General features: G+C 48.3%; 1 protein-coding gene across 1 annotated transcript in view; it reads left to right on the plus strand.

The window, feature by feature from the left end:
• Nucleotides 1-11,403, plus strand: part of CARMIL3 (capping protein regulator and myosin 1 linker 3) — a 58,632-nt gene extending 47,229 nt beyond the window's left edge. Inside the window, exons 31-43 of the mRNA XM_054994609.1 lie at nucleotides 2,051-2,257; nucleotides 2,527-2,532; nucleotides 2,600-2,626; nucleotides 3,624-3,699; nucleotides 4,067-4,394; nucleotides 4,482-4,616; nucleotides 4,718-4,784; nucleotides 5,495-5,584; nucleotides 6,037-6,179; nucleotides 7,188-7,386; nucleotides 9,495-9,605; nucleotides 10,686-10,802; nucleotides 10,888-11,403. Coding sequence (XP_054850584.1) covers nucleotides 2,051-2,257; nucleotides 2,527-2,532; nucleotides 2,600-2,626; nucleotides 3,624-3,699; nucleotides 4,067-4,394; nucleotides 4,482-4,616; nucleotides 4,718-4,784; nucleotides 5,495-5,584; nucleotides 6,037-6,179; nucleotides 7,188-7,386; nucleotides 9,495-9,605; nucleotides 10,686-10,802; nucleotides 10,888-10,913 — 1,532 coding nt within the window. The 3' untranslated portion in view covers nucleotides 10,914-11,403. The remainder of the gene's footprint in view (nucleotides 1-2,050; nucleotides 2,258-2,526; nucleotides 2,533-2,599; nucleotides 2,627-3,623; nucleotides 3,700-4,066; nucleotides 4,395-4,481; nucleotides 4,617-4,717; nucleotides 4,785-5,494; nucleotides 5,585-6,036; nucleotides 6,180-7,187; nucleotides 7,387-9,494; nucleotides 9,606-10,685; nucleotides 10,803-10,887) is intronic.
• The last annotated feature ends 2,701 nt before the right edge of the window (nucleotides 11,404-14,104 follow it).

A 14,104-nucleotide genomic window follows, 5' to 3' on the forward strand; every position in this document is an offset into this window, starting at 1 on the left:
ATTGTTGTGGAAATTGTCGCTCTGCAACCAGGGACCAGTCCACTCGTTGCTGTCGGTTTGCTGCTTGGGTTTGCCTCTTACCATAGGCATGTAAAGAGTGCAGCCTCACTTGATCTTTCCCTCGTACTAAACTGATGTCTCTGCTAAGAATAATGTGCCAGCAGCAAGAAGGTCTTAAGCAAGACTGGAAGTATATTATTTATAAAGGCATAAAAAAAACCCGTTGGGCAAGGCACCAGACCTGGGCCCAGCCCACTGACCACTACAAGGCTATAGAGATAGATACAGAATACAAGTTAGCATGCAAGATACAACAATATTATAAGATAACTACAGGGAAAAAAAACTTCCCTCCCCCCATTCCAGAGCTCTGGGACCCCTCCGTTGCACAGCCACAAAGCTAAAGCTAGCCTTTGCATGTTGGCAAGTGAAGGGTACAGAGTTCTTGTTTCGTCCCTCTTTTATAGGGAAATATCAAAGGATTGCCTCATTAACATCTTAATCAATCACATTGTCTTTGTTCTTGAAAGACAGTTCCATTGAGAGTCTTTCATCTTTTACCTCTGTGATAGACTGCATCTTCGATACGCATTTGTAATTTGCAAAGGAATGTTCACACCTCACTAGCTGAGGGTTTTAGATACCTTGTCCTTCCTAAAGATAAGCTGTTTGTTGTTTACTCTCCTTTTGGTGATTTATATGTAGAAGGCCAGAGGACCCTTAAAAAGGTCTCAAACAACTAACAACTTTTATGGCCCTATCTGTTTCCCGTCGCAGAGGGTGAAATCTTGTCAGGAAATGCAACTTTTATTCTGCAAAGAGGGACGGAGAGCTTTTGGGAGATTTCTTTTTCCCAAACTATAGTTGGTTCCCTATTTCTAACATGAGCCACAAAGGCCTGGTTCCGACCCACTAACAAATTCTGACAACAGGGATGTTGCAGGGCAGTTGCTTAGCAGAGCCAAAATGGCTCACCTGCATCTTCACCCGTACCCCGTCTATCTCCATAACTATCTGTTCCTGCACTCAGATCCATCTATCGGTAAGTGCAATACCATGAAGGGTCCCTACCGTCCCTCTTGACGTGCTTCCCGAAAGATACTGTTGATCCATCCACACTTCTGTCCCTCAGTCCCCCGACAGACTTGCTTCCTGGTTGTTGTGGGTTTTCCGGGCTGTATTGCCGTGGTCTTGGCATTGTAGTTCCTGACGTTTCGCCAGCAGCTGTGGCTGGCATCTTCAGAGGTGTTGCACCAAAAGTCAGAGATCTCTCAGTGTCACAGTGTGGACAAGATACAACAGATGCTACGATCAGCAAAAGACAGTAGAGACTCCCTCACCTCTGCAGGAGTATACCGTATACCCTGCAGCTGTGGACAAGTTTACATCGGGACCACATCCAGACAAGAATAAAAGAACATGAAAGACACTGCAGACTTGGACAACCTGAAAAATCAGCAGTGGTTGAACATAGCCTAACTCAAACAGGGCACAGTATCCTATTCCAGGACACCAAAATACTGGACAACACTTCCAACTACTTTGTCAGACTGCACAGAGAAGCCATTGAAATTCACAAGCATAAGCAAAACTTCAACAGGAAGGAAGAAACCTTAAGAATGAACAGAGCATGGTTTACAGTTCTGAAAAACACCAGGCTAACAAAACACTCTACACCCGACAATATCCCTGCAGGGAAGATTAGCACATCAAGTACCAATCCATAAGCAAAAGAACCTCCTCAGGATACAGTGAAGCCTCCCGCCATTAGCATCCCACACCCGGGGAAACTCTTACAGGATGACTCAGCTCAACCTCACCCCTCCTGAGTAGATACAAATGACCTGCCAACATCTTTTCCACACTGTGACACTGAGAGATCTCTGCCTTTTGGTGCTACACCTCTGAAGATGCCAGCCACAGCTGCTGGCGAAACGTCAGGAACTACAATGCCAAGACCACGGCAATACAGCCCGGAAAACCCACAACAACCATCGTTCTCCGGCCGTGAAAGCCTTCGACAATACATCAGACTTGCTTCCTCTTGTAGGTGGCTCAGAACAGGACGGCGACTTGGCAGTTCCCAGTATGGACTCCTCTTTGGGGTGGATCTCCTTGGCCAGTGGGAGCCAGTACTCCCGGTCCTGCAGCACATCTTTTGAGGCTCTCTCTGACCTGCCAACCGAGGGCATCCGGCTGCAGCACCATACCCGGAGCAGACCCCGACCCCCTCGCACAGCTCCACACAACGGCTTCCGTTCCAATGTGAGCACCGCATACAAGTTCTTTTTGCCTTGCTCCTTTCTGCTCTTTGTTCTCCCATTCTCCTGCTTGTGTTAATGGTTCATTTCTCTTTCTTGTACAACTGCACAGGAAGTGTCTGCCTCCACTATATGGGACTTCCTGGTTTGCCACTTCATTCATTCATTCATTCATTCATTCATTCATTCATTCATTCATTCATTCATTCATTCATTGAGAGCCAGTTTTGTGTAGTGGTTAAAAGTTCGGGACTGTAATCTGGAGAACCGGGTTTGATTCCCCACTCCTCCACTTGAAGCCAGCTGGGTGACCTTGGGTCAGTCACAGCTTCTCGGAGCTCTCTCAGCCCCACCCACCTCACAGGGTGTTTTGATGTGGGAATAATAATGACATACTTTGTAAACTGCTCTGAGTGGATGTTAAGTCATCCTGAAGGGCAGAATATCAATTGAATGTTGTTGTTGTTGTTGTTGTTACTGAAGGGTGGTATATAAATCAAATGTTATTAGGAATATTATTATTCATTCATTCATTGGTCCATTTCTTCTTGTTCTGTCACATGGTTGTCATTTTGCATGCAAATTTGGCCTTTTTTCTAGGATTCTTCAGGTGTTTGGTTAAGCCTCTTCCAGGTTTTTCTGTTCATTTCCTCTTTTGCTCTCTCGTTCTGTATATCACCCGCTTTTTGATAGCTCTGTTCTGGCTTTCTTTTCTTTTCTTGCCGATTCAGCGTTTCAGTCCCGCTTTCCATCTTTAGTTTGCATCTTTTTTTTCTTTTCATTCATAGAATCATAGAACCATAGCTTTGGAAGGGACCTCCATCTAGTCCAAACTCCTGCCCAATGCAGGAAATTCACAACTACCTCCCTGCCCCCATGCCCAGTGACCCCTGCTCCATGCCCAGAAGATGGCAAAAAATCTCCAGGATTCCTGGAGAAGGGGCCACAAAAATGAAGCACAGATGTAACCCTTCCTGCCCTCCCTCTCATGATCTGCCTAGGTTCACAGAATCAGCATTCAAATCATCCATGCTGTCTACGTCAGCATGGAACAAATACTCCCCACTTTCCTCCCGTATTAAAATAAGTTACCCTCTCTTAAAACAAGAATTCCCACATATTTGAGGGACGGCACCATGTTTAGCCAGCCCTCTGGAGGGACATGCGCTGTTTCAAGACATGACAAAGCCAATGAGATTTTCCTTTTGTTTTAAAATGGGAATTTCTGTTCCTTGGATGTGGGGCATTCCATATATTCCTTCAGGGTGACAGTAAAGAAATATTATTTGAAGTAATTAACAGTCTGACCTCTGTCTCCCCCTCAGAACCGAATACTGGCATCTGTTGAGTCCCAGGAACAAGAGAATGGGTTGGTACCACGGCTAGATGAGGGTCTGGATGAATTTTTTAACAGAAGAGTTCTTGCTGACAACACCAGGTGAGCCAAGATGTATTGCACGTAACTGCACTGACTTGCCGCATGCCTTAAAAATGCTTGCACGCTCCATGTATCCCAGCCATACTGATTCTGCAGAGCTGGTGCCTTTGAAACCTAGCTGCTATTGATCTAGAGGAGTTAGCCGTGCTAGTCTGTAGTAGCAAAATAGTAAAGATGCATCATCAGATGCATCTGATGAAGAGAGCTGTGGTTTTCGAAAGCTGATTCTGCAATAAAGTTGGTGAGTCTTAAAGGTGCTACTGGACTCTTTACTATCTAGCTGCTATTGGCCACAGTTGCACCTGAGCACCTCCACATGGGCTCTGCTTGGTAGCTGCATCCCTTCCTCTCACTTCTTTCCCTGCAGCTATCCCAGGACGCCCAAGAGTTGCGGAGTCAGGCCAGGCCCTTCTGACCCGCTCCCACCTCAGCAAAAGAAGAGGAGGAGGGGCCTCTTCCATTTTCGGAGGCATCGCAGCATGAAGGGGGAGCGGGACCCCGACGATCTGCCCCCAAGTCCTCCCCCGCCACCCTTGGGTGGGGAAGAACAGAAGCCTTCACCTCGCTCTGCCTTCAGCCGAGAGGAAGAAAGGAAGTTAGGGCAGGATGCCCTGGGAATGGCAGTGGGTTTCCCAGGAATGGGGGCAACGGCCCCGGGAAGTGGGGTGAAGGGTCTGCCGAGCAGAGTAAGACAGGTAAGGGAATGCTTGGCTGCAGGGAACCAGGTGGAGGAGTACGCGGAAGAGGTCCACTTTTTATTTCTCCCCCGCCCTATTATCTAGGGTTCCAATCCTGACACAGAGCGGACAGAGCTAGAGGCCAAAGGGACAGAACTCTTGCAACCTTCAAGGGTCCAAGGGGTGGCATTGCCGGGAATGGGCCGTGCAAAGGGGTGGAGCCTGGATGCCAAGTTGGAGGTAACTGGCTGCAAAATGGGGAGGTGTGGCTCTGGGAGGCAAAGTGGGCGGAGCTCCCCTTGCCTTGCCTTGCGTTCATGTGCTTTGCTGGCTTGTTCCAGAGCGTGGACCTAGAGCGAGGAGGCAGCATGCGGGACCAGCAGAGAAGACGCTCCTCGGATGACTCAGGTTATAGCCTTCCCCACAACCTTCTCATGCTCCCTCCCCCAACTTTCCCAAGCAAAGCTTAATCTCCTCGGTCTGGTTCTTGGAAACATTCAATCTCTCAGTCCTGGAATGCAACGTAACACGCGTTCTACTGCACGCTGAGGGCTGGCCTTTTGAAAATTTGTTACGCTTTTTCGAATTCAAAGCAGAATTTGAGGCATCCCATTAAAATCTGGAGACTCAAGCCTGCCAAATTCCCGTCACTTTCAACGAGGAACATAATCTTTAATCACACTTTAATCTCCCCTGTTTAAGCATACTTAAACATGATCTAATCTCTCCTATCCAAATCAATGGGATTTCGACGTGCTGACCTTTGCCCGTATCACGGCCCCCAATTTCTAACATCTTGCTCATAAAAGTCTTAAATCACGTGAAGGGCTAGATTCCGTATTTTATAGCTTCTCCGCCCTGCTGCCAATCAACCCCAAGAAGACCCCTAACAGAGAATGTTGTAAATATTAGAATTATGATAAAACAACAAATGTGAAGGTTTGGCTTGAGGGGTGACCTTGGGCAACTTAAAATCTTTGCACCTTTGGCCCTCCCTCATCCTTCTCTGTAAAATGGGCACAATGTTGATGAAACCTCTTTCCCATGTCTGTCTGTCTGCAGCCTTGGTGTCTGGCATCTGTGGAAACGTTGGCTGTTTTTCTTTTTAAACTGCACAGGGCAAGCCGGGTGGAGACCCCATCCCCCATTGCAGAGCACCAAGCCAAGCTTCGCCACCATCCGTCGGGCCGAAGCCACCTGGGACATCGGTGAGTCTGAGCTGGGAACTCCCCTTACCAGGGCACTGACTGCCATGGAGATGCATCCTTTTACATGGCACCAACTAAGGGGCAAGACAGCTTTTAGCAACAGCTATTAGCCATGATTGCTAAGCAGGACCTCCATGTGCAAAGGCAGTGTACCTTTGAATACCAGGTGCTGGGAATAAATGAGGGTGCATCATGTCTTGAGTTTCCCGAAGACTTTTGGACAATGGGGAAAGGATGTTGGCCATTGCTATAGTTCAGCAAAAGATTCCAAAGTTTTTCTATTAGCTGATTATTAGTCTCGGGGGACAGTGGAGCAAAAAGATGTCAGCAGGCACTGAACATGCCTTAAGTCTCCGTTTGCATGCGTCTGCTCCTTGCAGATGTGTGTGTGAGTTTTTGGGAGGTTGGCCGTATTCATCCGTTTCTCTGTTCCTGCTTCCCCATTTATGCAGCTGAAGAGAGCTCCCCCCGGGAAACCAGGGGAAAGGAGCCACAGAAAGATGCCTCCCAGGAAAGAATGCTGAGTGGGGCAGATGAGAGCAGAGTTTTGCCTACACTCAGCTCTGAGAAGGAGAGTCTGATAGCAGCAGTGAAGGTGAGTGAACGGCTCCCGGGGCGGGGGGGGGGGGGAATGGATCTGGTGGGCTGAGTGGTAGAGCCCCTGCTAAGACGGGAAAGACCTCTGTTACGAGTTAGAAATCAGGGGCCATGAGACAGGCAAAATTCAGCACGTTGAAATCCCATTGATTTTGACAGGAGAGATTAGAGCATGTTTAAGCGTACTTAAACAGGAGAGATTAAAGCATGATTAAAGATTAAGAGTGCAATCCTAAAAAGAGTTACTCTAAGCCCGCAGGTTCCTGTGATCGTGGGAGACAAGGAGAATTGTAGGTGGGTTGGGGAGCTGGAAGGAAATTTGAACAAACAATAATGAAGTGGACTGCAAAGAATTTTATCCACAATGCTATTGTGTTGAGACCCGCGTGTCTCTTTTGCAAAATCGAGAAATGTCTCTTCTCTGAGTCTTGTCCTGGAGAGGCAGTTGGTGCCAATGGGCCCTTGAGTTGTGTTTGTCTAAAACCACATTGCAAGGTCCCAGAAATCATATCGGCTTGCCAACGGAAATGCTCAAACCAGTTCTTTCCCTGGTTCAGGAGATTTATTATGGGGTTCCCAAGCAGAAAGCCTCTCCCCCTTTTCTTTCTTTTCTTCCTTTTTTGCGTAGAGTTTTGCAGCAAGCTTCACTGAGCTTTTGTGCTTGCTTCTGTGGCCCCTTTAATGCCTATCGAGTTTGCACATCCGTAAATACACCGAAACACTCTCAATGTCCAGTATGTTCGGTTTCCAAGGGAACGGATGCTGTAAAGCCTGTCCTAATGCCCCATAAATAGGAAAAAGGGGAGTATGAAATAGTCTGTTTTGGTGGGCCTTGTTAAGCTGTTGTAGGAATATGCAAGCTTTTGAGTTTTACAGGACTCTTGGTCAGAAAAGGAGGAAGACATAATGCTGTCTTATGATGGCTCTGCAGGGGTGTATTTGTGTTCCCCCATTCCTACATGCATGAGCACACACACACACACAGCTTGTTTCTTCTGTTTTACAGCAATTCAGGGATCCCTCAACCGCACCACGGCCTCCCAAACCAGTTGCCCTCCCCCGGGGCCGGAAACCCCCCAGCCAACCTGAGAGAAGCCGTAGCAACGAAGAAGCAGGCCTAGCAGTCGGGGCAGCTCCAGAAGATACACGTACGTCAACCCCAATAGCCCCGCCCCGCTGCCGACCTAAGGAACATGAAAATGAAGGTGATGTGGGATTGGAGAGGGGGGCTGAGCATTTCTCCATGAGGGTGCTCTGGTTAAGGTCAGGGATTGGTTAGTACAAGCCACAGCTCAGCGATAGAGCTCCTTCTTTGCAGACTGTCCCATGTTCAGTTCCTGGACGAGACAAAGCTGAAGTTGGGAACTGGGAACCAACTTCTCCTTTTGGTAGCCATGTTGGTCTGCAGTAGAACGACAGGGTTTGAGTCCAGCGGCACCTTAGAGACCAACAAGATTTTCCAGGCACTGGTGCAACATTTTATCCCATGTGGTGGACATGTAAGAAAGCACAGAAACATTGGATAAAGATACATGAAGAGATGCAGAAGATTTTCAAGCTCAAGTTTGAGCTAAATCCGAAAAAATGCTATTAAACATTTTACCAAATAATGTTACAGAAGAACAAGGAGACCTTTTCCAGTACATGGGGACGGCAGCAAGAGTGCCATATGCAGCAAAATGGAAAACAGATCTGTGCCCCGAACAGGGCTTTTTTTTCTGGGAAAAGAGGTGGTGAAACTCAGTGGGTTGTCTGCATAGAGGCAACTCTTGGCGGAAGGTGGTGCCCCTGGTACCACATGTGCTCCCGCAAAGTGCGCACACGCTCCCAGGGCCAATGACGTCACTTTGGGTCACCTGGAACAAGGGGGGAGTTTTTAAAAGTTTAAATCGCCCTTGGCGAAAATGGTCACATGGCTGGTGGCCCCGCCCCCTGATCTCCAGACAGAGAGGAGTTTAGATTGCCCTCCGCGCCGCTGAAGCGCGGCGCGGAGGGCAATCTAAACTCCCCTCTGTCTGGAGATCAGGGGGCGGGGCCACCAGCCATATGTCCATTTTCAAGAGGTTCCGGAACTCCGTTCCACCACGTTCCAGCTGGAAAAAAGCCCTGGCCCCGAAACATCAGAGTGGATAGACAAAATCTACGAATTTGCATCTATGGCCAAATTAACTTCTTATGTGCATAATAGACCAATCGCTGAATTTTGGAAAAAACAGAAAGATTTCTTTGATTACTTAGGTTAAAAGTAAAATAAATTAAGGTAACAATTTACAAAAAATAAAAAAATAAAACACCGGAGAAATGGTTAAAAATTGTTGATATTAAAGCCTGAGTATAAGTAACTAAGGAGAGGCAATGAGAGCTAGTATATAACTTAGCTGTGCTGTTACATACTTTGAATGAATCTGTTAGTTTAACTTTAAATGTAGTGCCTCTATAAGTTTTAATGCACTTTCTATTGTTACATCTTTTCTTTTTAAATAATTTTAAAAAAAAATTTCCGGGCATAAGCTTTCAAGAGTCAGCTCCCTTCTTCAGACTGGAGCCATCCTGAAAATCTTAACAACAACAACAACAACAACAACTGCGCTTACATACTGCTCTTCTAGACAGATTAAGGCCCCGCCCATTTGGGGCTGCACCATGTGTTGTGTGGTGGGGGGGGCGGGCGGGAGAGGACGGCCAGGCGGGAGGCACGTTTTGCCTGGCGGGGGAGAAGGGGAGGAGGCCAACATGGCCGGTGCAGCCCCGTTCAGGTGAACTCGCCAGCCCTTCCGGAGGGAGCCACGGCAGCCATCCTGCCACCACAGCTCCCTCCGAAGGGGCAGGTGGGCTCACCTGGCCTCCCTGCTGCAGCACCATTTTGCGGCGGCAGGACCATCCGGAGGCCGACGCACATTTTATCCTGGTGCTCCCGCGCAGGTGCGCCAGGATAAAAGTGCGTTGTCGGAAACCCACTTACTGAATTATGTAGTAGGATGAGCTTTCGAGAACCACAGCTCGCTTTAGCCTCCATGCATCCGACGGAGAGAGCTGTGGTGCTCGAAAGCTTACGCTACAACAAAGTTGGTTAGTCTTAAAGGTGCTACTGGACTCTTTGTCAGTTGAACCATTCACTCCTGCTCTGTTCTCACGGAGCGAAAGGGAGGAGCTACAGTGGAGATGAAGCAGGAGAGCAGAATCCGCTGGAGAGAGGGAGGGCTGCCCTGTGCTCCACTGCATGGGGCGTCTCCCATCCGGCTCTTTGCGAAGGGCAGGTGGGGAGGTAGAGAGGGGGCCCAGGGCTGTCTTAACACTCCTGTTTCTCTTCCAGGGGACCCTGAGGTGGGAAGGAAGGCAGCCCCTCTCAAACCAAAGAGGACACGGCGAGCACAGTCGTGTGACAAGCTCGATTCTGATCGGGGCCGACATCTGGGCTCTGGAGGTGAAACTCTTCTTCCCTTGTGCATCCACAGTGGGACCTGAAAGGGGCATAGGGGGTTGCGGGCTCTGCCCTGGCCCACAGGGGCACATGACATGGCAGGAAGAGCTGCCGGAGGGGAACCAAGGCCAGGCTGGTGCGCAGCAAAGTAAGAAAGCTGGGGACAGAAAGCACAGGCCGCGGTGTGTGCCGAGGGCTGGAGCAATTCTCTCCAGCGCCGAGCAGCCTCGGCTCCACCATCCTTTTACTCCTCTGGATGGGCAGGTGCAAAGATAATAGAAGAATGGAATAATGGAATCATAGGGTTGGAAGGCACCTCTAGGGTCATCTAGTCCAACCCCTGCACAATGCAAGAAATTCACAATTACACTCCCCCCCCCCCCGCACACACACACCGAGTGTCCCTTACTCCATGCCCAGAAGATGGCAAAACACCATCAGGATCCCTAGCCAAACTGGCTTAGGGAAAATTGCTTCCTGACCCCAAAGTGGCGATCGGCATTACCCTGGGCATGTAAGAAGGGGCCACGAGAACTAAGCACTGATGTAGCCCTTCCTGCCCTCCCTCTCCTGGGGTGATGAAAGAAGGGTTGAACTCTCGCACTCTCCCCTAGCACATTCACAGCAGGTTCTTTTGGCGGGGGGGGGGGGGGACAGGACACATCCCACATGTCTCTAGGGACCTGTGACCCAACTGAGGGTCCAGAACTAAGGGCTGAAGGCCACTGATCTAGCCACAGGGCTTAGCCACCCTCACAGCACCAGAATAAAACCCTGCAGCCAGGATCTGGGTTCGCTGGGAGCCACCCAGAACTGCAGAAAAGAGGCTGGGGACAGTGGCATGTGGAGGCAGAGACTTGGGGGGATTTGGAGGAGGCCTGTTTGGTCCCTCTGAATTGTCAGTGGGAAAGGTTACCCCTGGGGATAATGCCTGCATGGCCCGCACGAATCCTCCCTTACGGCGTGCTTTAAATTGATTTTAAAGTGCATGACAACTGCAGTGTGAGCATCCCTTCAGAGCCCAGTTCCCCGTTGCTAACCTCCTCTCCTTTCTTCCTTCCCCCACAATACCTCCCCCCCCAGGTGCCAGTGACACACCCCTGCCTGACCCCCCTCCTCCCCCTCCTGACTGCAGCCTGCCCACCTGGAAATCTCGCCCTGCTGTTTCCCATCCTCTCCTTCCAGCGGACCGGACTGTGGGTAGGTATGATCGCCGAGAAGGGAAGATTCACCCGTGCCACCCGCCCCCCCTTTCTTCCCCCTTTACAGCTCCTTCTTTCTTCAGGAACTCTCAAATCTGGGACAGAATGATGGATAGACGTTCCCTCGATGCTGCCGCTGCAAGCTGCGGTGCCTTTTCATCTTCTGACGGAAGCAAGGGAACATGAAAGCTGCAAAGACCGAGAATCACGGGGGAAACCTTCCCCAGGGTCCCCTTCCCACAAAGAGGGGCTGACCCCCCACCCCACCCTACAGAAACCATCCAGGACCTGCTTGGTCTTCAGTGCTGCTGACCCCCCCCCATTCTTTCCCCCCTCCTCCGTTTGTGCCTGTTTTCTTCCCTTGCTTCTGGGATGGACCCAGTTTACCCTATCACCCGGAAGGACACAACCACCCCCTTTTAATCCTGGAGGGGCTGAGAAAAAGCCACAATGAATTCTCCCTCTCAACCAGTCGATTTGGGGGTGTTGAGACTGACCCGCTCCCTGGAAGAGAAATTCCATGGCCGCCTTCTCGGTCCTCAGTTTCCTCCTCATGCGGACCCCCACCCACCCATCCTGTCCTCCTTGCTGCTCCTGCATTTCATCTCCCCCCCCCGCCTTACATTCATCTCCCCCCGCCTTACATTCTCACTGTTCTATTTTCAGCTTGTACAAAAGGAAGAGAATATTAATAAATTATATATGGAAATCAAAAGCCTTTGGGGTTTTTCTTTGATGTTGTAGCATCATTTTTAGGAAACCGCTGGGAAGGAAAAAAACTTTATTTATTTTTTCCGAATTACCAACATGTCATTCATACTGATTCCATCAAACAGGAGATAGAAATCTTTTTTTATTATTTAAATTTTATTTAGTTTTTGTTGCTGAACCTTATACAAAGAATGAAAATTAGTAAAACATTTAGAATACATTTCCATTGAACTATATACAGAAGAAGAAAAGAAAGAGAAAACAAGAACGATTTTTAAATACAAATTGTGGCCGTTTCCACACTGCTTATCTTCCCTTGGAACGACCCGAAACATCGCGCAAAAAATGCGGAAGATCGTGTTTTCTCGTGCGAGAAAACACGATCTTCCGCATTTTTTGCGCGATGTTTCGGGTCGTTCCAAGGGAAGATAAGCAGTGTGGAAACGGCCAGTGTCAGGTTCCATAGTTGGGTTCCTTCAGTCTATGAAATGCAAAAAGGTGATATCAATATGTTTATCTCGTATATAATAATTTTTAAGCGTAGACAAGTAGATTTATAATAATCTTGGGTGGACATGAGTTTTTTAACAAGAGTTCTCTTTCGTTAGAAATTCTAAAACCAGAGTCCACTGTTCCATAAAATATGGTTTGTAATTTGGTACTTCAGATTGTTTTATTTGATCTGAGCATTTCTCCATGATAAACTGGTCCCAAATATAAATAAACCAGTTTGAAATTGTTGGTGCTCGGTTTCCCTTCCCCAGAGAGGCTGTAACAGATTTAGCCGCCGATGGTAGATTAGCTATTAAATTTTTTCAAACAGGAGATAGAAATCTTTTGAAGTATAAAATGTACAGATGCATCAAACCCGATCTATCCACATCCAACTGCTCTCAAAAAGTTAATTCATAATTTTTTGGTGGGTAGCCGTCTTGGTCTGTAGTAGAACAGCAGGATGGTTCCACTGGACTCAAATCCCTTAATTCATAATATAAAATAAAATAAAAATTAACATCGTAAGTTACCATACGGTAATACGTCCTTTAGGTCAACACTACCTTTTAGTCTGGAGTTACCGTGTTTTGTTCATACTGGGTTTTATGGAGAATCCAGGTGATATCATTGTCAGTCCGTTTGCATTCCTGTGTTTTCTCTGTTGTCTTCCTGTCTTTTAATTCAGCATGGATTTATGGTGCATTTCTTTAATCTAAATGCAATTATAATGCCAGCCATAAGATCATAATGCTGCTAGATCGGACCAGCAGGCCATCTAGAAAGTCAGCATGGTCCTAGTAGTTAAAGTATTGGACTAAGATCCAGGAGACCCAGATTCAAAAACCCACTCTGCCATGAAAGCTTGCCAGATCATTCATTCATTCATTCATTCATTCATTCATTCATTCATTCATTCATTCATTCATTCATTCATTCATTCATTCATTCATTTATATTCCGCGCTCCCCGCACCAGCAGGCTCAGAGCGGATTACACTTCATAGCATTCCAATAAAACTTGCATTTAAGAAAAATTTAAAACCACAAATAGATAAGCACAATCGGGTGGTGGATACTTCTGATAGGGAGGACCACATTCTTCTCCAAAATGGCCAGCGGGGCCTGGCTCAGCCTCGAACGTACGCCTGGCGGAATAGCTCCGTCTTACAGGCCTGGCGGAAAGCAGATCCTGCCGGGCCCTGGTCTCATTAGACAGAGCATTCCACCAGGTTGGAGCCAGGACCAAAAAGGCCCTGGCTGTAGCTGAGGCCAGGCGGGCCTCCCTGGGGCCAGGGACCGGTAATAGATGTTTATCGCCAGATCGAAGCGTAAGTACGATCAGTCATACCCTAGCCTACCTCACAGTGTTGTTGTGAAAATAAAATGGAAGCAGGGAGAATTATATTGCCTGCCTCTTTGAGTATCAATGAAATAAGTAAATAAATACGATCCGGGATCCTGTTTTTGCCCAGCAGCCAAGCATGTACCCCGGAGGGCCAGCGAATGGCATAGAGGCCAAGACCTTTCCCTGTTGTTGCCACCTTGCACTGGGGTTCAGAGGTTTACTGCCTCTGTGTGTGGGAGTTCCTTTTAGTCGTCTTTGCCAGTAGCCACTGAAGGACTTCTCTATGAATCTGCCTAACCTTGTTTTAAAGCTATCTATGCTCAGGGCCATCACTGCCTCCACCAGCCGTGAATTCCACAATTTAATTACTTGTTGGGGAAAAATGTGTGTCCTTTTCTCTGTCGTAGCTATCGCCCATCAACGTCATTGGGTACCCTACGTTTTAGTATCCCTCTATCCAGGGCTTTTTTTCAGCAGGACCGCGGTGGAACGGAGTTCCGGCACCTCTTAAAAATGGTCACATGGCTGGTGGCCCCGCCTCTGATCTCCAGACAGAGGGGAGTTGAGATTGCCTTCTGTGCCGCAAACTCCCCTCTGTCTGGAGATCAGGGGGCGGGGCCACCAGCCATGTGACCATTTTCACCAAGGGTGATTTAAACTTTTAAAAACAACCCCCCCCCCCGTTCCAGCTGACCCCCAAGTGACGTCATTGGTCCTGGGAGTGTGTGCGCACTTTGCACGCGCACATGT

The sequence above is a fragment of the Eublepharis macularius genome, chromosome 12 (assembly GCF_028583425.1).
Source record: "Eublepharis macularius isolate TG4126 chromosome 12, MPM_Emac_v1.0, whole genome shotgun sequence".
Taxonomy (NCBI): Eukaryota; Metazoa; Chordata; class Lepidosauria; order Squamata; family Eublepharidae; genus Eublepharis; species Eublepharis macularius.